The sequence below is a fragment of the Dermacentor andersoni genome, chromosome 6, assembly GCF_023375885.2.
Source record: "Dermacentor andersoni chromosome 6, qqDerAnde1_hic_scaffold, whole genome shotgun sequence".
NCBI classification, from domain to species: domain Eukaryota; kingdom Metazoa; phylum Arthropoda; class Arachnida; order Ixodida; family Ixodidae; genus Dermacentor; species Dermacentor andersoni.
The window spans coordinates 37173659-37199372 of NC_092819.1; the positions used below are offsets into that span (position 1 = coordinate 37173659).

The 25714-nt window shown below is 48.5% G+C and overlaps 2 protein-coding genes and 1 long non-coding RNA gene across 5 annotated transcripts in view; 1 reads left to right on the forward strand and 2 right to left on the reverse strand.

Moving 5' to 3' along the window:
* Window positions 1–2113, reverse strand: part of LOC126521900 (17-beta-hydroxysteroid dehydrogenase 13-like) — a 120498-nt gene extending 118385 nt beyond the window's left edge. The window contains exon 1 of the mRNA XM_050170625.3: window positions 1254–2113. Within this exon, the coding sequence (XP_050026582.1) occupies window positions 1254–1481 (228 nt within the window). The 5' untranslated portion in view covers window positions 1482–2113. The remainder of the gene's footprint in view (window positions 1–1253) is intronic.
* The window catches only part of LOC129382317 (uncharacterized), a 228867-nt gene extending 208007 nt beyond the window's left edge, over window positions 1–20860 (forward strand). Inside the window, exons 4-5 of one of the 2 annotated variants that reach the window (XR_011895144.1) lie at window positions 18186–18406; window positions 20759–20860. This is a non-coding gene — a long non-coding RNA (uncharacterized lncRNA). The remainder of the gene's footprint in view (window positions 1–18185; window positions 18407–20758) is intronic. The other variant, XR_011895145.1, reaches the window with a different exon arrangement.
* On the reverse strand, window positions 19578–25475 carry LOC126521901 (uncharacterized). Of its 2 annotated transcripts, XM_055066165.1 has the most exons (4): window positions 25388–25475; window positions 24134–24246; window positions 23116–23547; window positions 19578–20401 (listed from the first exon to the last, which is right to left on the reverse strand). In XM_055066165.1, the coding sequence occupies exons 3-4, from the start codon at window positions 23539–23541 to the stop codon at window positions 20027–20029; spliced, it is 801 nt and encodes a 266-aa protein (XP_054922140.1). In that variant the 5' UTR covers window positions 23542–23547; window positions 24134–24246; window positions 25388–25475; the 3' UTR covers window positions 19578–20026. The 2 variants fall into 2 exon arrangements, with proteins under 2 accessions (XP_054922140.1, XP_054922139.1); XM_055066164.1 differs by lacking the exon at window positions 25388–25475 and having other exon boundaries at window positions 24134–24509.
* Between the last annotated feature and the right edge of the window lie 239 nt (window positions 25476–25714).

The window sequence follows — 25714 nt, forward strand, 5'->3', positions numbered from 1 at the left end:
CACGGTCACCTTCGATCGCGATCGGGCCAGATCTCGATTGAGCTCGATGGCAGATTGAGTAGACGCTACACAATCACTTTCGATGGTGATCTCGCTCGATCCGAATCCACTGAATCGCAGATCCGTGCATCGCGATTGAGCCTTTTTGATTGTGGTTGCAGGCTGACGACCATGCAGTTGCTGAAAGTTGCAGACGATCAGCAGAAGATAATAGCCTGACCCAAAAATGACAAACAAAATAATATTTGTCAGGCTAAAAAAAAAGGGGGGGGGGGAGTTTGAAAGCCCAGTTGTTACAGGGTATTAGGCAAGTTTTATGTGTGCTTTGGATCCACTAGAGACGGCTAGTGCGCTTAAGCTCACCCGAACTTGATCCGGTGCGTGAAACCGTGAGGCAGCGATCATTGTCGACCGCGATCGCAAAATTCGATGCGGATCGGATGCGATTGTGATCCAAGGCCAGCAAACTACAGAAGGAGGGCTTTGACTAGACTAAGCGGACAGTGAAAGTCACATACAGAAAAGCCACCTTGTACTGCTTTACATTTATTTCTTTTTGACAGTAAGTGCGCAAAGCATGTCACTAAGTCTCCTGCAGCTGGTTTTTGCAAAGTACTCGTCCGCCCAAGCCATACTAATGAAAAAATTCAGGAAATCAGAGCTTTAATAACGTAAATTTGGAGAAGAAAGTCGTAACATTATAATCCAACTTCGATTTTAACAATATCAATCACAGAACGAAGCCAAGGTTTTCCAGTTAGATCTCAACGCACAAACTGCGCAAGTCATGGTGCGAATTTGTGTGACCGTCACTGATGGAATTTGACCCAGTGTCAAAGCGGGCTTCGCTCCATGCGTGTTTATTCAAACTGCGCTATCTCGCTCGGAACAAGCAATGTGACGTCTGTGACCATCGTGTGCAAGATCCAACGCCCGCGCGTTCAAGTCTTCGACGTCTCTGGAAGTACTTCAAAATTCTAACAGCGGTCCGAGTGGGGGAGTCTGCAAGTTAGCAAGCTACGAGAGAATCACGCGAATCTAGTGACATTTGAAAAAACGCAATCGAGAATGTCATCTGGTATACGTCTCTATGCCTTGACGACTAGTTCAGGCGCGATGTAGAAAAACCGGTAGCTTTGCAATTTCACGCAACTCCAGAAACACGAAACATATATGCGTCAAGCTGTCAGCTAACTACCTAAAAGTGGCGGCGTGCAGGTTGCCTAAGCGGAAGCTAATTACTCTCCACTCACCTTGTTGATGTCGAGCAGGATGAGCTTAGCGCCGACTTGCGCGCAGCGCAGGGCGATCTCGCGTCCCAGCCCGTGTCCCGCTCCGGTCACGAGCACGTGCTTGTCACGCAGCGACTTGCGGCTCGCGGGAACCACAAGTCGCAGCATGTACACAAGCACCGACAACACGCAGCGCCCTACAACAACCAACGTCTCGAGCAGGAGCAAGACGTACGGCGCCACCTCCATGGTTCAGCAGCACCCGGGTGGTTGCAACGGTCGGGGCAGGCCGGTCGCCGAACGGCGTGTTCAAAGCGCGCGGGACCCGCGTGACGGCGAGAAGGCGCCACGGCTCAGGAATGCGCGTTGCAGACGGAGTCCTCCGCGCGCGACTAGCAAGCACACGGCAAAGCGACGAGTGGCTTCGGCGGAGACGGTCGGGGTAACCGCGTGGATTTTCGGCACCAAAGTCCAGCCTCGAAAAGGGAAAGCGGCCGCCGCAGCGGAGAGGAGTCTCGTCGCCGAATCGCCACGGAGCGCGGGACTTTCTTCGAAAGGTCGGTCAGGGACGACGAGCCGATTTTGTCGGTGAGGGTCGCCGGCCCGTACGGCGGAGGCAGCGGAACCGGAGCGGAGAAGCCGCCAGCCGGGCTCTGCAGAAGGAAGCACTCTGGCCGAACACGCACTCGCGCCGAGGCCCGTCGGGTGTGGCGGCCTCGCCCGGGCCCCCTCGCCGCGCCGGCGTCGCCGCCTCGACCGCCGCCTGCTGCCCCGCCAGCTGTTCAAAGCCGCCGCACGGCGCGACGCCCCGCGGCGCACCGTCGAAGCGCTGAGATCGGGAATTTTGGGAGGCCTTTGGGCCACGCCACGAGTCCCGCGCCCGATTTGGTCGACGCTCACGCTTGGGGTAGGTGGCGGTTCGCTCGCGTTTGTTTCGTCGTGTTCGGTATTTTATCGATGGCGATGCTGTTTTTGGTTGCGGCGGTGGTGTGGCGTGCGAGTTTGCGTGGGGAATTATATGTGGTCCTTATCTCGTTTACAGATAAATCTCCTGCTGTGAGTTTACCCTGCACTGAAACCGACGCGGCTCCGGCGCCTCTCAGCAGCGGGACTTTCGCCGCATGATCCGATTACACTGCTTGGACACAGGGACCACATTATAGATCCCTCTTGGACTTCATTAGATCGGCAAATCTTTTTTCATTCATATAATCATCCTTATTCAGCCCCATCCCATACCCCTGTATGCCCTGAGGCATTTACCCTCGCATTAAAAAAAAAAAAATCTCCTGCTTCGAAGTTTAAGCTGGGTTAAAACGAAGCCTTCTTTGCAAATCCTCCTGGACTTTCCTTACCGTGGACACTAGGTAGCTTATGTTGCTGCCTTACCAAGTACTCACAGCTAAAAAAAATTTAGTTACGTAGGTGCCCGACGCTGGGATCGAACATTGGCCCTCCAGCGTAGCAGTGCAATGCTTCATCCATAAGACCATAGGTCCACAATCGCACGTATGCTACCATTGTGCCAACTCCATCTAGCATTTCAGATGACCGATCGCCGCGAGTCGATGACGATTATTATTACATGGTAATGATGATGAACTTTGTACTATGTCCCATACCCAGAATTGGCCAAGAAGCGGGCGGTGCATATCGTGCTAACAACGCTGACTAGCTATTTGAGATGGTCGATGCGTCTTGATGGTGATGATGGTCTCCATACTATGGCACATACCTACAATGGGAAGGGGGGGGGGAGGGATTGGCCAAGACCGGGCAGAACATTTAAAATAAATAAGAAGAAAAGGCGAGAGACAAGCCAATGTAGGAGTTGTTCAATATAACGCAGCGCGCATGCGCGCGAGTTTGCTGTACGCCAGTGACGCCGGAATGAGATCGGCAAATTTATAGCGTTTCATTACCCGCTTTACGATAACTTCGTTTCTAGTTTTCAAGATATGCGTTGGACATGCGCAATTTCCTTTCTGTACCAACAATAATGGACATTTGTTGCTTTTTTGTCTTGGACTCTTCATGCTGGGGTTCGCGCATCCGTCATTTACAGTGTGAGAACGTTTTCTTTTTCTTCTTTTTTGTGCCTAACACTTTCATATTGCCTGTGGGGAATAATTTATCACCCTTTGCTCGCAGGATCTCGCTGAATATTAATTCGACTTTAATAAAGGTACGCTTTTCCGGTGTTCACGTCGACGTTTTTGACGCTCCTTTGCCTTATTTGGCTTTCGCGCCTACGTACATTACCCACTATCATCACTTGCGCTATTTAATGGTGGTAGGGATTATGCGGGCGCATTTAGCCTGCAGGCTAGGCCACGACTACCCCATACATCTTTGTGATATAGACCAAAATACGAATGAGATGAACTTTATTTACAAACAACTCTCTGTCTGAGCCGAAGGCGCTAGTATCACGTTTACTGCTTTACGAACTTGCGCAGCTACATCCTCCATCGTGTAATGTAGCGTCTTCTCTCTCCTCTGCTTCTCTCCCCTGCCCGTCGTCATGTAGTGCGTAATGTTGCCAAAATATCCACTGAATTTAAATTAAGCAGCTTCAAAGTTCTCTGAAACCAACGAAAAGTACCGAAGGGAATTTACCTTTTTGTTTGAATTAACCGAAATTTCGCATTAGTCGACCTTCAGTTATCGTGAGTCGATTGAGTATAATGTGACGTTACTCACGTATGGTACCGAAACTGGCAAGCTATATAGAACAAAGAAGGTTTCTTGCCTCTTCTGGCTTAACAGGTCTCGTCTCGCGGTAATTCACCAGACTGACCGTATATTGCAATTCCTCAGGCGCAACTTACTGGACCGACTTATCCCGTTTTGATGTTCCTATTTACTGTCTCTTTGATTGCGGCGCGACAACTCATCTTATGCTTAAAAAAACAAAAAGAAAAGAAAGAAGGAAATAAAAACGGTTTGATTGAAATGCACCGACTCTTTTTAGGATTCGGTGGCACGAATTGTTGTTGGTGCTTTGAGCGCAAAAAAATTGCACAAGCTTGGAAGGGAGACCACACAAACCGAGCACTGTGTCGTGTGTGTCCCGTGCATTCTTCGCTTGCATTGCAGCAATCGGGCGGATGTCTTTCCTCGTCCATAGAGTGAGGTCATGCTGGCGCACTGTCTCAGTCACGCCAAGTGCAGACAACCGTGCGGTCAGGTGTCTTTTCGACTGAGAGGTTGTCGTTTTTTCCTTCTCCCTGCGTCTCCAGCCGAGTAACAGCGTTACGAAGGATTGACGTTTGTTTAACGAGAAACGTGCCATGCATGGAAGCATATCTGACGCCATCTGTTCGATGGAGAATGGCGGTTGAGTCATGGTGCTGTATGCGGTGCACGTGGAATATTGCAGCTGGGCGCTGTTTACAACTTTGAGTCTGCCCGCTAAAGAGTGACTCACGCTGTCCACTTGGTCGAGCCAAAGCACTCCTATAGTTTGTTGGCGCCATTGTTCGAGTGGCGGCTTTCGAAGTAGCTGTGTGGCTTTCGGTTTTGCCGTGGCTTTCGGTTTTGCCGCGAAAGCGCACAATGTTTGTGTTCGACGAAACGTTACCGTCGCGATGGCCTCTAGCCAGTACCTGAGTGTTTTCCTAAGCGCTACAAAAGAGGGCAGACGGATGTAGCGAGGAAAACGGCGCGCCTCCTTTGAAGATCAGCTGGAGTAGATAATGCTGCTGTCACGCGGTTCATCGCGTTTAGCTGGCCCCAATAAAACTTCACTCACTCACTCACTCACTCACTCACTCACTCACTCACTCACTCACTCACTCACTCACTCACTCACTCACTCACTCACTCACTCACTCACTCACTCACTGTCACATGGTCACCTTTGATCACTATCGGGCCCGATCCGCATCGAATTTTTTCGATCGCGGTCGACAATGATTGCTGCCTCACGGTCCCACGATTGCGATAGAGCTTGGATACTCTAGTCTCTCTCTCTCTCTCTCTCTATATATATATATATATATATATATATATATATATATACATATAAATGAAACAACGCAAGCGCTGATTCGCAACTCAATATACGTCCAGAAAGCCTGCAAGGGAAAAATTGTCATGTAGCACGAAAGTACAAAGGATACCCATACGGGTTTTTCAAAAAGAATGGTTCCCAGTTGAGGGGAAAGCATTCGTCCTTGTCCGGGATTCGAACCTGGGACCAACGCCTTCCCGGGGCGGTCGCCTTTGTAGTTTCGTTCTACATTCGGGTGGATGACTTCTTTTTTTTCCCCTTTCATGATACTTCCACCCCCTTTCGGGATTCAGCATAACTGATATGCCATATATAGAAACCCTCACTTTGTCACACAGCCATGCGTAATGCGTACATCAAGCCTTCTTATGTTGTAACTAATCGCCCGTGTTGTTTTTGTCTCTCGCCTCGTTCTCTGTCCTGCACGGTATCCGTCGCGACGGAACAGCGACTACGGCGTTTTGCTGCTTACCACGAAGTCGAGGGTTCGCTTACCGGCCCCCACTGTCTCAATTATATGTGGCCAAATAATATGTTTAAAATTTTTAAAAAGGCCACTCCTGTACTAGGGTGCATGTTAAAAAAAAAGAAAACTCCAGGAGGTGTAAATTAATCCAGAGTCTCACACTGTCGCGTCCCTCGTAGTCCCGCTGTTGCCTTGAGACGTCAAAATCCGCGAAGCACTTAATCAAACCATCCTGCATGCGGATCGTGGTGTTTTATTGTCCTTATATCAAGTTTGTTCATATGCCTCGCGTTTGTATTTTGTAATAGCCTTGTGCACTGTGTGGTTAGTTGCTTTTCGCATCATTCGCCTTCTCTGTGTTTGTGCGTGTGTTTTCTTTTACTTGTCCACTCTTGCTATTTCAAGAGCTGCAGTATGTATGTATGTATGTATAATTTTTTTAATTATGGGGTTTTACGTGCCAAAACCACTTTCTGATTATGAGGCACGCCGTAGTGGGGGACTCCGGAAATTTCGACCACCTGGGGTTCTTTAACGTGCACCTAAATCTAAGTACACGGGTGTTTTCGCATTTCGCCCCCATCGAAATGCGGCCGCCGTGGCCGGGATTCGATCCCGCGACCTCGTGCTCAGCAGCCTAACACCATAGCCACTGAGCAACCACGGCGGGTGTGTGTATGTATGTATGTATGTATGTATGTATGTATGTATGTATGTATGTATGTATGTATGTATGTATGCATGCATGCATGCATGCATGTCGTGGGAATATACTCTACAAAAGGGATTTGCCTTTGCGCTTTCACTTTTGCAGGACGCCCATAGTACGCTTTGGAACTCAATTGGCGTTATTTTTCTTCTTTGTTGTTGTTTTAGAACCGTACTGTTTAGCGTGGAACGAAAGTTAACCTAACTGAAGCTGGAACGTTACTCGAAACGAGTGACGCACCTGCTTGATCGCGTGCACGCTATGGCGGCGACTTCGAAAAGGTTTCGTTCGCCATGTTCGTTCGTACGATTGACAGAATCACGCGACGGCAGGAACCGGGGGCGAGGCTTTTGGAGCATACATACCATCAGGTTAGGGCTTCACAACGGAGGAAATGGCGGCACGCGGAGACAGATCAGCTGCACGTTTTGAAGCGGCAACAGCTTTCGAAAAGGGTTGGAAAATGGCTAGTTTTCCAGGACAGGGCACGCAGCCGGCCCGTAACGTCTCTGTTCCGTGTTTAAACGTGCTTAAAGTGGTGAAAAAGATGCCACAGCTTTACCGCGCCTTCAATCATGCATCGATTCAGACTGTTTATTTATGTATTTAGTTAGTTAGTTAGTTGGTTAGTTAGCTAATTTACTAATGAATTGGTTACTTAGTTTTGGCAATTTTCCTAACAAGCACAATCTCGCGCCGCTGTCTCCGCAGCGTTAAATTGTTGAATGAACGTAGAACGATGGATGGTGGCGGGAAACATTTCAGTCATTTAGCAATTAGCAGTCTAACGCGGGGGGCAGCCGATTGCAGTTAGAAAAATAAATCAACAGTATACAAATAAAGGTCAAAAAGATAAAAATCGGCGGATCCCACGCTCAAGTGTGTATCGGTGATGAGCGAAGCTTTCCTTCGATGCCTTCGTGAAGTGCGTCTTCACTTGTGCTTCCCTTCTGAATCGCTGAACGCTTAATACTGCCGCTCAGTGACCGTTCCATAGCTCTGTTTTCTTCATTACCGGTGAACGCGATGGTTTCGTTTCGAAATCGCGAGATCTTTGCAACACGGTCGTGAAAACCTGGCGCGGCGCTCGCGTCAAGCCAAATGACCAAAAAACGCGAACGGGCAAGAGCTGAGCGGGTCCGCTGGCTGAACGCTCTAAATTTAGGCAGTCAAGAAACAGAGACAGCTATGTATTGAAAGGAAGAGTGCTTAACCGGCGTACGTTCGCGTGCATGCCACGCTGCAGGCCATGAGACTAAGTGAAAGAGAGGCCATGGAGCAAGGCCGGCACAATAATAGAAAGTAAATAAAGAGAGAGAGAGAGCGAAAACAGCGTGCTCATTTGGGCTGGTGGGTGCATTTTGTCGAAGCGCAAAATTTTGAACGGCGCGACACAGGAGACAGAAAATAGGCTCAGGACAGGTCGCTGATTAACAATCAAACCTTTTTAATCTGCTGCCTTTGCCTCTTTCCTGTGTCCTGTGTCAAGCTGTTCGAAATTCTGTCGTTTGAAAAGGGAAGGAGGTGCAAGTAGTCCTTGCGTTCTTATTGGACGGGAAGGGTTGGGTTGGCTCATTTTGTCGATTTACGACAAAATGAGCCTTGGCGGCGTCAAACATTACGTCGTTGTACTTGTTAAGCCATGGGTCTGTTCATCGGCATGCAAGAAGCATTAATGTGCATTTAATCGTCATTTTTTTATAAGCACGGCGGAAAAGTATTTTGCTGACTAGGTCCACCACTGCACAAGGTGGGCCAAGCGACAACGGCGAGCATATATATATATATATATATATATATATATATATATATATATATATATATATATATATATATATATATATATATATATAATACCGCGGCGTTTGCATGAGTACGTTATGAAAGACAGCTTATGCGTTAAAACCCGGTTACATGTGTTCTGCCTGCAGGGTGAAAGCTGTAGGAACATCCCAGGAAAAATAAAACGTACGAGTTTTATAAGGCATTATTGAAAAAAGGAGTAAAAGGATCAGAAGAAACGGAAAATATTAGGTGAAAAAAATAGCGATCGATCTTCCTGAATGTCGCGTGGGTTCCAGAGACGTTGGGTTTCCTAAAACTTCCTCTGACACATCTTACGTAACGTTTCATTTTTCGAGATCTACTTGCGTAACTATACGCAGCCGAGTTTGAGAATTTCGGAATACGCGTTAAAAATACGTGTTCGGGAATTCTTCATGAAGTTGTTTGAAGCTGCGTAGGAGGCGCCTCAAACTATCGCACAAGCAACTACTTATCTGCCTCCCGTCTGCCTAGCTTCTTACACAGATGCGACCGTTCTGAAGTTTTTCGTTCAATCCCTCGTCCTTCGCGTACGCCTCGGCATCTTGATGTGAATATACCTCGAGCTTCCTATAATGCACTGCAGTTTGTTCAAAGCACAGTATCGAGCACATCTTTTGTCTGCTAATTATATCTAGTTTCACGTAACAATGTTTCTAACAGTATGCGATTCCCTACTGAAGGTCATATAATCGAATACGCTTTAGCGATATTTTGCTGTTTCTTGCCACCTCCGTACGAGAGAGGGAACAACTTGCAACTGGCGAACGTCAAAATACACTTACAGAAGTTCAGTACATGCGAGCGCTTCAAGAATGATTTTGGTGGGTGTGACAATTTTCTCTAACACTTCAGCTATACACAAGTTCCCAGTCAGAAGAAAGAAAACTCAAAGTGAGCATCGTTTGGGTGTGATACACGTAGTAAGCAATTACGTCTGCTGTATGTTCAAACGCGAAACGGCGATACCGACCAAACGCGCGGTTATTGAATGTAAAATAGTGTGCACAAAGAAGTTTTTCCTAGTCCTTGTCGCGTAAAAGATGTTTGCGGTGGAGCACCATGGCCTCCGAGATCCTTACCGCAGCGTCTTTTGGTGCGGCCGTGCATGCAGTCTAGGAGGCCATGGGAATACGCTTCGAATGCTCTTTAGTGCTGTTTAGTTCCACATAAGTACCAAAAAGAAATGCAAGAAAAAGTCACGTGCTCTGCATTCAAGATAAATGCTAATAGATAGACGTGCTAAGGAGAATTCCCTTTCGACACCTATAAAGGAGCAAGTTCTTTCTTCTTCCCCCACACAAATAGAACGCTCTAAGGCTTTGTCTATCTACACATAAGTTTCCGAGCAAGATGATGAACAGCGTGCAGTAATGTTACGTCCTGGAGTGCATCGGGTTCTATGCAGATGTAACGATCGCTCCGAACACGTGGAGCATACGCGTAGAGGAAAGTAGACTCAATTCGAACCCTCTCGACGTTTTGGACGACTTGACGGCCTTCGCACGGAGGCCCAAACGCTTCATGCAGTCACGGGGGGATTTGCACCAGTTGTCACTGACATATGATCTCTTTCGCGCTTCTTGCGAAAACAGCTTTCGCAAGGCGAACGTGCGTGCCTCCATTACTCATCGCCGGTCGATCGACATCTCTCGTGTGTTCGCTTCATGCTTCTTCCTATGGCTGATTGCTGTTGAGTTTGGAGGAATCTTGCAGTCAGCTAGTCCACGTTGCAGCGAGGTGCCACCCTCGCGTAGGTCGAACTACAAAAAAAAAAAAAAAAAACAGCACTAGTCTGTGTATGGCTTTATGCAGACGAAGAGAGAGAGAGTGTGTGTGTTTCATCCATAAATTGTGCCGACAATATCGGGTAGAAACAGAGGGTCCAGGGTAAGCAGACGGCACCTTAAAGACGCTCGGTGGTATAGGAAAGGAAATGAGTTTCTTGTACGCTGGAAGAAGTTCCCGGAAACTACGTTGCAGGAAGCGGCCATTGGGCGCATCTATCGCTCGTTTGTCACTTAGATCAGTGCTTGCTGCAAGGCTTTACGAATAGAGCAGCGACTAAGTCGGAGCGAATCCAATCGCGAAATTCCGGCTCCATTACAGTGATGTTCGACTGGAATAACCAGGAAGCGTCAGCTTATGCAACGCGCAGATGTTTCGAGCGCGTTGCAAACGTGGGCGTATGAGTTCATTAAACTTAAAAAAAAAAAAAAAAAAACGCGATTCGCACCTAAGGCAGTTGGTTACACGCACGCGCTCGCACGCACGCACATACAAAAGCACGCGCGACTATAAACAAGCACGCGCATAGAACAAACATACAAGGAAGCAAAACAGGGAAAGGTGGTAAGTAGGAAATAAGGAGGTTTTACAAAAGCGTTCTCGTGTTCGTCCTATGCTTTCGCCTTTGCGGTTGTATACATTCAGTATCCTTGCTTCAAAAGATGTGCATAAAATTTTTCGTTCTTACAGGAAATAACTGTGCGGTTCTTTCTTGACACTCGTCGCTTTCGAACTTCAGGTTGATGCGTGGTTACCTCGTACTCACCGGTATGGAGGGCTACTACTGCGGTTTTCCCAACGCTGGTTGGTGGAGGAGGGAAGTGGTAACGCATGAGGGAAAACTCTTGGAGATGAAGTGAATATAGGTACAGAAGTAACTCCCGCATAAAGGGAGTTGCCATTGCCAGCACCGATATTGTTATTACAGCGTGCGCGCAAGCGCAGGGTCGGCATGCTGAAACCTTGTGTGGTGGGAAAGCACTCGGTGTTTACGACACCGATGTGGCCGCTACGTTGTAATTATCACAGTACGACTGCGAATGGGGTCAGCTTTCGGGAGGTGATTCCGGTGCGCTCTTTCGCCGATGACACCTGTGTTCGTCTCGTGAGTCCCATTACCGTCGGATGGGGGTGCTAATGAGGTCAGGTGCCCGTTAAATAAATGAGCGTGCGTGCGTCATTTATTCTAACGTGCGGGCAAAATGAAATGTCCCGCGCTCGGGGTATTGTGCCTCGTAATTCACTACTGCCGGGAGGCGCGTTACCAGAAAAACAAAAGTAAAATGAACAATGCACTTATAGCAGCCTGCAGTTAACAGGCTGTAAAAATGAGGTCTGCTAGCTTAATGAAAAAGCCAAGGATCACTGGGACGATGAAGCGTTTTCTTTGTGTACTTTGTCGTCGGTGTCGTCGCAGTTCGTGCTTACTGTTACCTCACTGAGGTTCCGGTCCCGGCCCGCCTCTCTCTTGAAGAAAAGCAAAAGCTTTTTTTTTTTCTTTCAGGTAAACATCTCACAGCGTTATTTGCGAATTTGACATGGCCGAACAAAACAGAGAAGGTGTTAGATTGCTGTCAATAGCGATTAGAAGATACACTTCTGGGAGGGTTTTCACGTACCAAACCCCGATATGATTATGAGAAACGCCGCACTGTGGGACTCCAGATCCATTTTGACTACCTGGGCTTCTTTAACGTACTCTCATTGGACGGTACAAAGGCGTTCTTACATTGCACCCCCATCGAAACGCTGCCGCCTAGACCGGGATTATCCCCTGACCTTGTGCTCAGCAGGGCAATACCATAGTCGCTAAGCCACCACGACGGTTACGAAAGAGTTCGTCACGAAAGGGTTTGACTGCAACTGTGGGTCCGAAATCATGACTCGGCAGGAAAAGCATACTGCGTTATACATACATACATACATACATACATACATACATACATACATACATACATACATACATACATACATACATACATACATACATACATACATACATACATAATACACACATACATACATACATATGACCGCTGGTAATCATACCCAGCACAAGTGGTTTATATATATATATATATATATATATATATATATATATATAAACCACTTGTGCTGGGTATGATTATCAGCATTTGTTCTTTTTGTTCTTTGTGCTTGTTCACAGCAAAACCTACCACGCCATTTGTAATACATGTTTGTTATTACAACTTACAAATGTTATTACAGTTTCTTACAAATTGTATTACAGTTGTTAATGCAGTTTTCTTATTCCATCTGAATGAGTAAAGGGGGAAAACTGCGGTACTCTCAGATAAGAAAAATTCTGCAGAACCTATGTGACGATGACTGTCGACGTTAATACTAAGGACGAACTGGTGGTCTAGTTGGTTATACATGTCTGTTGGATCACAGCGCACAGTAAATCGGCAGGGACTGACAGAGTAAAGAAGCCACAAAGCGCTGTACGTCCACGTGCCGGGAAGTCCAGCGCTTCGTGGTGTCTTTACTTTGTCAGTCCCTGTAGATTTATTGTGCAAGTGTGGGAGAGGCCTTTGCCCTGCAGTGGACTAGCCAGGCTGCTGCTGCTGCTGATGATGATGATGATTACTGACGGTAATGCATTTAGCAATGAATTAATATAGCGACACAATACTGCGACCGTCCAAATGACTTACGCATGACTTACGTGCGCTGCAGCGGGACTCCCTTTTCGCGCTTCCCTAAATATCCTCGGCGCCATCTAGCACTGCCTTCGCGAAGCCTGCGCGTCCTCCGAGATGCATGGTGCACTGGTTCGTGCTAACGCTTAGAAACGCGTCCTGCGACAAAGGGGCTCCTCTCTCGCCCTTCCTTTCTTTTTTTTTTTTTTGGGGGGGGGGGGCGCTGCGCCATCTAGTGGCGCTCCCAGGAAGTCCACGTGTGGCCTCCGAGACGAGAAACGTGGAGCGCCGTTGCGTGCGAACGCTGAGAATTCTTTACAGAAGCGCCTGGCTACGGCAAACGTAGACGCCAGTCACAAGGCCGGTAACGACATCTATATTATTATTATTATTATTATTATTATTATTATTATTATTATTATTATTATTATTATTATTAAATGAACGACCTAACGGTACGTGCATTCATTGATTGCGCATGAACGAGCTTCCTTTCGTCAACGACAGATACATTTTTCTTTTTTTTTTCTGGCAATAATACCTTGCTGCAATGCGCAGCAGCGCTGCAAAAAAGCTTATTCGCACTACAGTGCGAGGAAACGCAATCAGGTGCGATAGGGCTGGCCTCTCATACGACTCAGATATGACGCTAAAATTAAATAAAAGAAAAAAAATGAAGGAAGTGGGAGAATTCAGTGTGAATACAAGGTAGGCCTCGATGACCGAAAGAAAAAAAAAATAACAGTGATGGAAGCGAACGGTGCAGAGAATGAAAGCAAATTAAAGAAATGAATGAAAAAAAAAAAAAAGATCAATGATGATGCTCGAGGCAAGATACGACCAAGGTGGCGTGTGAACAAAGAACAGAGCTCAACAAGACAGAGGAACCGAAATGGCTGTGGAATCTTGTAGGCACTAGCTGCCCATATTTCAAGTTGAGCCATATCAGCGGTCATCGCGAGGACAGTTCTCTGACGTCGATTACGATTTTGGCTGAAAGTTAGTCATCGGGAAAAATAATTTGGAGATGAATGCGGAAAAGGCGGTACCTTGCGCCATAGCGCTTTCCCTATAGTAAAAGAAAGAGAGCACGAAGTTTGGGAGAGATAGGTATTTCACCACCCGATTCATGGGCTGATTCCCCAGAATGGCTTGCGCCATTTAACTAGGGAAGAACAAGTCTCGGCGACTGCACGGCCAGGATCTCCAGTAGTGCCAGCCTGAAATTTTCCAACAAAAACGGAACGGACTTATAACCCAGCTTCACAGTAAACTGTGTCCTGCTAATTTGCTGCAATGCAGGGAAGCCTGAAAATGGTACCCGCAATGCGTGCGGCAATTTATTTGAGCTGTCAGGTTGTCTGCGGGTATTACTGTAACGCTTACGCACACGTCGTGACATGCAACGTTAACAACATGCCACGACAACACACGTCGTGACATGCAACGTCGTGACATGCAACGCCCCATGCACACTGTGTAGATTCAAAAAATAATCAATAAAACACGAACTATCGCTCTTAGATTTCCACTTGCTAAAGAGTGTGAAAACGCGCGCCTTTGGACAGAAATCCCTCATAATAACGCGCGCTTGGCCTGCGATTGGCCTGCGATTGGTCGGCGCATCAGCTATTCGCATCGTGATATCGTTCGCGACATGCCGACGAAATGCAAAAATACATGGTTGATGCAGATAGCTTTATCTTCGCAGTGGAATTAGCAGTCAGATAATCCGTATGATAAGCAACGGTACACTGTAGTAAAATATGAAAGTTATAGCGAAATGCGCGCAAGGCAGCATATCACGTCCATGCTAGGCATCTGTAGTGCTCTTCTGCTTTGATTTGTAAATGCTCCATTTCTATTGTACTTATTATATTGTTATTTTCTTTGGTGTCTAACCTTGCTGCACCTTATGATTGTAGAGTAATGCCCCCTCCCCTATTCAATGCCCTCCGAGCCTTTAGGCAATAAAATAAATAAATAAATAAATAAATAAATAAATAAATAAATAAATAAATAAATAAATAAATAAATAAATAAATGTGCAAGACAATGAGTCGTATGCTTGCCCTGTGGGCGTATTCCAGTCTTAAATTGCTCGGAGAAACGTACAGCAATACATCTGCGGACATAACATCTGTGATCCATTAACTTTGCATGTTTTGGGATGAGCGGCATTGGTCCATTGTGCATTTCCCGACACACATACCAGAGAAAAGTACCAGCACTTCGAAACATGACACTAAATACCTGAACAAGCTTTAAAAGATGCATCGATTCACTGCGTAATCCTAACGAAAATGTGTCGCAGCAACGAAAGTGTCTAACAAAACTCCACTGGTTTACGCAGTATGGTTAGTTTTTCTTTTTTCGAAATGGCAAATCAGGTCAACACTTTGCCATCTAGCAATAATCGTAATTAACAACGTAACAAAATGCCGGCGCAATTAGAGGCAGTTCCTCACGGACGCTTTAGGATCGTGAGGCCTCTCAAGGTCAAGGATAATTCATTAGTGTCGAGGTCCTTTCTCAAATCGAGAAGCACGACATGGGGGTTGATGTCTCCACGACTTTTTCGGAGTGTTGCCCACTGCCGACCATCGAAGGCACAAGAGTGGAACGCGTTTGTAGGATAAGTAATGTTTGCTAGCAAATAAAGGCAAAGCAAGTAACGTCACATCGAGCATTCGCATGTAAAGTTACACTGGGACTCTGATTAGATTGATAAAATGTTACGCAAAAAACGAACACTTGTTCTCTGGGTTCATCCTGCTTCCTTTCGGACAGCTGTAAACACGGGCGAAAGCGTCGAAATTCCGAACTGCCTTATTGCAGTCCGCCGCAATGTCGCTCCTGATGGTCGTGATGTCGCACGTCATGTAGCAAAGCGTCATGAAAAAGACCTTGTCTTCCGGCAGCTGCTCGCCGAGTGCCAATGGCTCGGTTTTGTCCGCAATGTGAGATTCCACGAGGGCGGAATAGGCAATCTCGAGGGCTGGCACCTCGGGAAACGCACTTTCATTTCCGGCGCCGTACCGACATGCGGCCCTTTGGCGGAACGCTTGTAGAGAAGCGTTGGACAGCATGGTGTCCTTCAGTGCGGTTTTATTCGAGGGCCACCTGATGCCCTCGTCATCGATCGCCCTTACCATCTGCATGGCCAGCAGGAAGAGAAGGCCACCATACAGCATGCCCTTGGTACCGTTGCCGTAGTACGCGGGTGCTGCGGCAGCGCCTATCGCCAGCTGAACGGTATTTGAGAAGTAGCCATAGCCAGCGTAGTTCGGGATGTCGTTACGCGGCAGCAGCATCGCCTTGTTGTATTCTGGAATCCTGTTCATTTCCTGCGTGGCCGCCACTGATTTAAACCAGTAATGGGCTAAGGACGGCTCTTCCTCCGGAAAGCCGGCGTAAAGGCTTTCCAGCACGATGTCGTCAAGTATCGTATCCGGTGGCAAGAAGTCCATCTTTATGGCGGCAAACTTGGTGATCATCCGCATCTTGTCCTTTTCGTCTATCCAGATGGAGTCTCGAATCTTCGCGAAAGCGGCAGAGACGAGACTCTGGAAGCCGGCGTTGATGACTCTTCGGTCGTGTACCGGCAACCGGGTGACGACGCCGAGGGCGAGCACGAGGACCTTGTACGTGGCTTCCACGTGGTGCGCACAGAACACCGGCATGTACGCTGCTGCTTTGTCGTTGCTCCCATAATAGCCCACCAGGAAAGCGTAGTCCGTCATGGGCGCGTAGTACTGCATAATCAACCACACCAGGTGCCTATTCAACATGAGCGTGTCGTACTTGACCAGGAGCTCGGTGACCACGCTCAGGAAGGCTACGTCGGTGGTGACGATCTCGTCGTCGACGGTCAGACTCGGGTGCAGTGACATGCCCGCCTGGAACGCGTTGACCCAGATGGCGCCAGACGCATTCGGGACGTGGGTGTCGATTTCGTCGAAGGTAAACTTCGCGGGCCTCTTTCGCTGAGACTCTGCCGCGGCGTGTAAGCTGTCGAGCACGTCACCTTCCATGTCACGAATCTCTCGGATGGCTTCCTCACTCGATGTAGGTCGTGTTCTGGGGTCAGGGTAGAAGAGCTCTAGGTACAGCTGCCAGTAACGATCGTACGCCGCTTCGACGCTTCGATGTTGATTGCGAAGCGTGGGAACGTAGATGCCCGGAGTGACCAGCACCCGCTGCCTGCCAGTGGCGGAAGGTTCCAGAAGATGGACGGTTATCCAGCACGGCGATTGCCACTGGTAGCTTAGCATGACGAGCAAGACGAGTGGGGGCATTATTTCCTCGGGCGTCTGCGGCCAGCGAAACCCGAAGCGATCGAAGAAGTTGCGTATAAGCTCAACCTGCGAACCGTTGGAAGGGAAATAGCGCGTGCACATGCGGTACATGGCGAGCGGCTTTCTCCCGGCGGAGAACTTCAGCGCGCCCATGGTCAGGGTGTCCTCGAAACGGTCGAACCAAGTGAATCTGAGGTCATTGATCACCGACTTGGATTGCTCTCTGTTCTTTCTCGACATCTGCCACGCGGAACAGACGAAAGCCCTAAAGTCGTCGCACGGGTCGAGCGTTGTGTTCAGGTGATCGGTGAGAAGCGTCGCGTGGCGTTGACAATCTTCGGCGCGGCACAGCCTGGGAGGTCTGAAGGAGCGCCGCACGGCCAGAAGGAGAAGGGTGCCAAGGAACAGGGCGCAGATGCCGAGGGTTATGGCGATCGTGGGCCATCCGGCCTTTCCTGTGATTAACGTTTTCGTCAACGTCGTTTTCGTGAATCCTGTCTTCGTCATGACAGTCTCTGGTGTCCTCGACTTTGCCTGCGGGAAATATAAATTACTAAATTGACAATTGCGAATGCGAACTCAACTTTGCCTGCTTGAATAGTTGCGATTGGACTGGTGCGTCAGCACTGGATAGCCTTAACAAATGTTCGGGCGACTTGTCTTGTGCCTATACATTGGTAAACGTATAGCAATGGTAAAGCGAAGTGTGCCGAGGACCCTCAAGCCTCCTCTTGGAAATTCACTGCGCACATGGTGTCCCGATCGAGCATTTACAGTCGGGCGATGGTATTTCGGAAACACGGAGTTTGGTGGAGCACAGCGCGTTCAGCCTGTATTTTTCGGGGACAGTGCTGAGCCCCACTTACCATGTCCTTGAGTTTTTCGTACGAAGCGAGCAATTCCGCGGCGGCCATAGAATTCCGATCCACAGATTTCGGTGTCGCGCGTTTGGCATGCGCGACGGATTCGTCGTGGCTTCGTTTGCCCTGCGAGAAGGGGTTCACGAATGCGGCAAAATCTGCAGGCTGAACATGCTCACACCAAAACAAGTAGTTACACATTTGTGCATGTAACCATATTGAAAACCGCGCGATAACAACGCTGCACGTGCCACAGGCTAGAGTGGCGCAGTGAATGTCATTGATTTGCTGCTAATAATACGTTTACGCATGTTTACGCATCTTTTTCAGGGTCACTAAACAAAGCATCCAACATCTTGATTGAGCTGAGCTTCAAGCCTCGTCAGGTGCGTACATGGCACGAGTGGACAAGTGCAGGCATGGCCAACACCGTTCAGGACAAGCACGGGTCGCAGCCAAGCGGTAGAGGATCCGCCTTTTAACGCGATAGCGTTAAGGGGCCCGTGTCGCAGAAAATCCGATGTGGATGTCGGCGTCGTGCGGAGTTGTCCGTGAGCGAAAAAAATTTCGTATATATTTAGGTATATGTATATGCCCCGCCTTGCTATATGATATGGGGTATATGCGGGTTATATTGCCGCGTCATTCTATCACTAAACTTGCTCATACCTTGTCTTACATTCTTGACGAAGTTAGTCGTCGGAATTTTGAGAATGACAGCCCGCAAACAAACGTCATGAAACTTAACACCGATAGTGCATGCCTTTCATGCTAAGTGTCCTCAGACTTAAATAGTGAAAGTGCGAAACAATAATAGAAACCCTAAAATGATGTGTTTTCTTTGGGGGGGGGGGGGCTGTCACTGCCTCCGGGATAGGTACACGCAAGAGGCTGCGTTTCCAGCAGAAAGCTCGCCTTCGTGCACAGCGTTCACCGCCAGCGTTTCCCGGTTACACATTTTGGTTACATAAGCTGCAGTTGCCGGGAAGCGCGAGAAGCAGCCAGGGATCATTGAATGCTGTCGTGTCCCACTCTTAAAGGCCCAGTTTAAGCGTCCTCAAAGTTTTGCGTCGCGCAGCGGGAATAGAGGGCACCGTTGTAGATGTGTCGGTCAAAGGCGAGGTGATGTGGTTGGGCCTGAATCACCGCACGAAATCATTAAAGATACGTACGTGTACGAAGCACTAAAATGAATGCGCATGCGTGTCTTTAACGATGTTTTGTGCCCCAAGGGAGACCGTTCCTGGTCTCCAGACACTACGGCTGTGCTGCCGTCCCTGTGCTTCGAGTTCTCGAATAATTCGACCTAGCTGTGACATCTGCTGGCCTCCTGATTAGCTCGTATGGTAGCGGAACCGCGTAGGAAATGAATTGGTCCCGAATTCGATCCCCGGATCAGTGCTGATTGTTCATCAACTGCGAAGCTTGCTTCTTGAGAATGCCGTATGAGTTTTCTTTGTGGCCTCTCGCTACAGCCAGGCTATAGAATGACAATTTCTAGCATTACACTTCGTCTGAAGCAGCTCTTCTACGGATTTTCCTCGCTTGCGAGTTGACACGTGTTAGCGTGTTTCTACTGGTTCTGCGGCTGTGGCGTTCTGCTGTTGAGTAAGAGGTCGCGGGTTAGAAATCCAGATACCTCCACTACGGCGTTCTCTCTCATAACCCACTGTCCAGTTTTGGGACGTTAAATCTCACTGCTTGATTTTTCGTGCATTTTTTTTTGCACCACGCACCACTGTACAGTTTTGATATCTGACCCGCGATCGCGAAACGATTGGTTTTAAGGACCAGAAGATGCTAGATCAGCTAGAACCTGGCGCCATGCGTGTACGCCAGCGTGGACCGCGTGATCGTATGCTGTTTATTCCCACTCCGAGCCGCACGTTTGTTATACCAGGACGGTTGCGGCGTTGCAGCTTTCGATGTTTATCAAGCCTCAAACCTCGCAAGCGTCGTGTCAGCATGGCCATTTCGAATAAGCTTGTTAAAGCGAAAGCTTTCTTTCTCTCTTCCACCGGGTTTCGCGCGTCGTTGGGGTGTCGTCCTCAGCTGAAATTTTGTGCATACAGCAAGAAATGTTGACCGACAGAGTGCTACCAGTGAGCGCGCCGCGGTTATGCCTAATAAAACGAATAGATAACGACGTGAAAAAACACAAGTGAATGACGTCATACCCGCTCTGGCGGGGACCTAGTAGGAGAAGGAACCTTCGACGGCGGACCAGCCGGTCCTGGAGACGTGGCGTCAGGAGACATTCCCAGAAGGTACGCCACGCTCGGTCCCTGCTGCGGTTCTTTTTCACCAGCCGGGACGCGCAAGGGCGACGACGTGAGGGACGGCGCTCCAACTTCGGAAGGTCGGTTGCCAGGTACGTTGCGCGCTCCAGCGTCGTGTCCGTTGCGGACGTCGGCGGGAGTCCCGGCGGACGTCGGCGACGCGCCAGGCGCGCTCTTGGTGCCGACGCGCGGCTTCACCGAGCGTCGGCGCCGACTTCGATGTTTCTCTAAGGCCAGGGGCTGTGCGCTTGTCTGCGGCACTGCAACCTGTAAGCGCGTTGTCCAGCTGGTGAGCTCTTTCTGCGCCCAATATAGGCTATGGATAGGCGTCTCGGATAGGCTCCTGTTGCTGTAAGCGTGCATACACCATCTGGAGGTAGCTAAGACGTACGTTTCTTTGGGCTGTAGTTGGCGCGCGCTGCAAGGACGCTAGAGCGTAAAGCTTTTGCAATCTGTTTCTATGTCGTTTCCGCCATTAGCCCTCCGCGACTGATCAAATATTTTCGGGACTTTTTCTGCCTGTCACGAGGCGTCGCAAAACCGCGAGAACCGACCCCGTCAATCTGACATGTACGTACCAAAGATGCATTATGATGCCGAATAATGCTTTATTTCTTTTCATAGCCGGAGACTGCCCCGTTCCAAATGGAATAGAAGACAGCTGCCCACCGATCGCTCTGGTACTGGCTCCTCGGCTGCTTGCGAGAATGAATTTCTTTGCGTGTAATAAAAATCTTTCGTGGCAGTATAACGCTCTCGAGCCCTTTCGGCACGTATACGACATCGCCCTTCCAACTCTTCTTCGCAGATGACCCTTTCCAGCGGCATTTTTAGCACCCCGTTACACGCTGCCGCGATTTTCAGCTACCGCAGGTTATGCAAGGGGAAGCGGACCAATCGGAGACGCCGGTACCACTCTCCTCTACCCGGTTATCTATACTTTCACTGTGGTAGCCTCATTCAAACCTTCTCCGCCTCTGCGCGATCCGCGCCTCTCGTCGGCCAATGATGTAAGGAAAACTTGTCACGTTAGGCAATGCTATTAGCTTTGAAACCAAGCGAAAGCCACTTCCTATAGACGAGGACCTCGTTTGGTCGCACTGTTCAAATAACGTTATGTGTCAACGCCCGTGATTGAGTCAATGGTTACGTAAACTTGACGTCAGGAGATTGGAATACAATCAAAATGGTTTACGTTATAGCGGCCCATGTATACGTACAACACGAGCCCCCCCCCCCCCCCCCCCCCCCCAGATAACGTACCAGGCTTTCTCGTTGCTCGCTTTTTTCTGCGTAAACTCGCGCAGTACTACATACTTGCGATACGGAACAAACCACAAGACCGCAGAGGTTGCTTCTCCTCGAGCTGTAGCCCTTGGTTTCTCTTTCACAAAGCTGACGCTTTAGCCGGCTTTCTTGGGAGCTACGGCCCTGAGCACATAACAGCTGCCGTCGCAGTAGAATGAAGCGGCATTAAACACAGTCCATGCTTAGTAGAATGGGCGCCGATATAGCAAATTATCGGTACAGCGATGCGTATGTGTTTCTTTTTTTCTTTTTCTTTCTTTCTTTTTGACCACGCGTTATAATTATAACGAAACTGAAAAGTTATGCCTGGACGAGGTATCGCTCATAGCGAAAACAAATACTTTTCTTTTTCGCATGCTCGATACATGTATAAGAAAGCAGCGAGATGTGTAAACGTTTACAAAAGTAACGCTTGATTGCATTCCTCCTTCCATTTGAGTCATTCTGTGCTCTAAAGCATGTGTTCTGAATCCTTTCGATGTCTATTTTGCGGCAGTCAGAGCATTTGACGTCTATTCTGAGGCGATGCTGTAGACAGAAATTCGAAGAGCTGGGTGTCGCAAGCTGCCCAGTGAAAATAACTGTCTTGTGCGGGGGAAGGGGGGCAATTTAGAAGGCCAAATGCAAATGTATGACCCATAAGAAATATAAGGTTCTGGGACAATGTTGTCTATAGCTCTAATTTCATCTAGTGTGGCAGATTGACAGAGCAGAAGGCAACCGTTTCTTTAAAGTGGAAAATAGAGTAAGCCTTCCTCACTGCGTTCTGAATAACCTCTGGATAACGAGCGTTAAATGTGCGATAAACAGTCTCGCGAAAAGGTGTCACTGGTACTCCATTATTTCTTGTTATTGCTTTATTTTTCTGAAATTTTATTTTGATAATTTTTTTATGCTCGAATTGAAAATTGCCATCGAAAAGCGCCGCGCGTACAGCTACTCCTAAAAGAAAGCTTGCACACTTTGGAGCTTATCTTGTCCCACAATAATCGTCTGTCTTGCTTTCCTTTCATTTCTTGAAAACTCTGCGCTCGCTACTTTCCTGTCGATAACGCTGTCATGCCAATAATGCGCATGCCGTTCGTGACCTGGAAATACTGGGCTCGCAGCGTTAAAGAAAGGAAATGCGGTCAAGATAGATGACAATTATTGTTGTAGAACAAGGGTGCACCGCAAAGGCAGCACATTTTTTAGAGAGTGTAGTAGCATCAATTAAAGAGCCCCTAACCCACTCTGAGTTCGTAGGTGAGCAGGTGGCTTCACTCTCGCCTTCGCTACCCTCTGCCTTCCTCGTCGCGTACTTCATTGGAAGACGCTTGATACCACGTCAGTATTAAACGTCACGTTAGCGCTATTGTTTGAAAACGCGACACAGGAGATTAAATCGCTTCGTTGCGCACAACAGATAAGCGAGACGACAACGAAAAGTGGGGGTCCGACTTCATGGCAAATGCATGCTAGCGGATATAGATAGGAACTGATGTCTCTCGTGAACTGTACAACCAACAGCTTTGACCCTGGTAGCATCCCGTGATTGACGCCGCTTACGCTAGGACGCGCGAAGACCGGGAATGCATAGGAGCACGCGAATGTATGTCCTTTTTTTTTTTTTATTAACAGAAGTGCTAAGGGTCCTTTATGCGAATCGAACGCAATAAAAGTAGCAGTGGCACCTGGGACTTCGAGCCTTTCGTCGCCGCTTCGACTGCCATCGGTTGGTTCGCTTGCTGCACCGCCGGGGACGGAATCTCCGGTGCAACTAATTCCCTGTGCTCCTTCTCTCGATGCTCTTGAGGCTCCCGTTGCGCAGCTGTCCCGCCGATAGGTGGCAGTGATGTCGCTGGCTCATCTACGTAAATGACAATGCGCCTTTCAGGGGAACCCGTCGGATCCGTGGGGTGGTCTTCCACCGCGGTGGTGATGGCGGCTGCGGGAGGGGTGCCGATGGCAGGGGTCCTAAGGTCGTCCCCCTCGGTTACAAGCTTTGGAGAGCCCGGCTCGCTTTGCGATTCTGCCGGCCGGCGCTTGTCCGGTTTGTCTACGTTCCGTTGGTAAGCGTGTCTGTCGGCACGTCCGAGCTTGGCATTGCCTTTTCTCATGGTTACCTGAAAAAAAAAACAATATATATATATATATATATATATTCCTTATGCACGGTTCCATTCCTTACCATCAGAATCGTTTCATCCCGTGGGCAAGACACCGGCTCAGCTCGTCGTCTCTTTGACCAGCACATTTCGCCGGACCGCAGAAATAGTTGGACAGGGATATCATATTCCTTTCTTTTCGATTCCATTCTTCTCGAGCGATTCTATTCCAGTTCTTTTGCTTCGCGAAATTTGCCAGTGGTCCGAGCGGTGCTCCCTCTATACGTTATCACGAGTATAGGCCGCCCTTGAGCCGCGCACGATCACGAAAATAGAATCGAGCGAAAAGAGTGGCTACACTCTAACAGCATTGGATTCTGTTTGATGCCAAATCACACTTTATTCTGCATTTTTATGCAGTCCGCCCCCTCCCGCCCTCTTTTTGTTTATGGATGATATTTCACGGAACTGCGGCCCGATTAACAAAGTTTTTAGTTCGTAAATGCTCAGTGCCATTGACGGGCATCCTACGCTAATAATATGTCCAGCATAGGTATTAGCTGGAATTTCCTCTTAAGAACAATGTTATTAGGTAAAAACTCACCAAATCTATTCACTTTCTTGCTAAATTACCGGACACTGCCCAACGGCCTCCGGTTACTGCTGACGGTACAAAACGCAGACTGCTTCGCACCACTCCCGCAAGTGCTCTGGTGGCTGCACACATGGAGAAGAAAAGAAGTACGATGGGGCGTCACGAGACAATTATGAAGCCTACAGTCATAAAACAAAAAAACCAGGAGTCACTGAAAAGAAAACACCCAAGCACGTGATGACAAGCAGTAATATATATATCACCGGGCGCTGCGGTGTTAGATTTGTCTGCTTGTCTCTGCGCGGATTCCCGAGAGGTTCTTACGCTAAAAATTTCGTAGAAGAAATATTCGAGCCAATGCCGAACGGCACTCAACGAACGAAAAGTTTTTGTTTATTCGGTTTCGGACGAGCCGCACGGGAAGTTGTGCAACGCGCGGCTAATCGTGCGGACGCTACGGGGGCAGCGTTGCCGTCACAACGGCAACTAAGTTATCAACTAAGTTATCAACTAAGCGTGGCATCAAACTAAGTTATCAACTAAGTTATCAAACTAAGTTATCAACTAAGTTATCAACTAAGCGAGGCATCAAATCGGGCGAGCAAGAAAGCGAGTGGCGCGAGTCGCTCAAAGCGAGCTGCAACTCTGGTGCGTCCAGGAGTGGCACAGAGACCTATGCCACGATCCGAGCTGCAGTGCATGCTCCAACCGAACCGCGTGCGGCGGGTTGTCCCCGGGATTCGACGCGCGATGCGCGGATTCTGCCGCGATTCTACAAGTGCAGTTGAAGTGGTAACTTAGCGCGACAAAAACCACAGAAACAAGAAAGGTGGACGAAGAGAATTGTGGAAAACCGACTAGCCCAACAATCAGCTCTTCTAGACAAGTGTAAGCAGGGACAAAGCGACGCCGTCGAATTGCTATAGCTTGTCCCGCCTGATCGACGCCGTGCTCCACCACCTATGTACAAGTAAAACTCTTGCTTGGGCTAGTTGGTTCATGCTTGAAGTAGGTAAAGGCAAGGCGCAGAAGACCAGGCAAGGCGCAGAAGACTCGTCGTTTGTGTTCTTCTTCCTAAGTCCTGGTCTTCTGCGCCTTGCCTTTACCTACTTCACCTATGTAGTTTTCTCTTTCCTCCGTGGCGGAACATTAGCCCATTGTCTGCTCGATCTCCGTCGCGGCGTCGGGGCCCGTGTCGGGAGTGAGTAATGGGAGAGGCCGCCTGGCGAATAAGGCGAAATAGCTATGGCCGTAAATCCATACCTTTCGCAGGTTCCGCTGCAGAGACGTGAAGACGAGCGTCGCCTCGGTTCCGTGCTGTTCTTCTCAATGCTCGTGGCACACGTGCCACGTGCATTCGTGATGATGACGATGATGATGATGACGACGATGATACGTGATGAAGATGACGTGCATGTCGTGATGATGACGTGCCCTTTCTTTTTTAAACATTTGCACGTATCCACAATGGAGTATGGGCAAGGATTCGTTGCGCTTGTAGGTAACGCGCAGATTAATGATAATAACGACAGGAATTACTTGAAGATGAGATGTGGAAGATGGGACGACTTCGAACAAACGAAGAGCGCG

Bases quoted from the DNA above. Each gene is read 5' to 3' on its own strand.
- LOC126521901 (XM_055066165.1), bottom strand. From the start codon at position 23,541: ATGAGAAAAGGCAATGCCAAGCTCGGACGTGCCGACAGACACGCTTAC. The intron at 20,402-23,115 runs GTGCCACTGCTA...ACGCGCTTACAG, and splicing joins CGAAAGGCTCGAAGTCCCAG to GTTGCAGTGCCGCAGACAAG.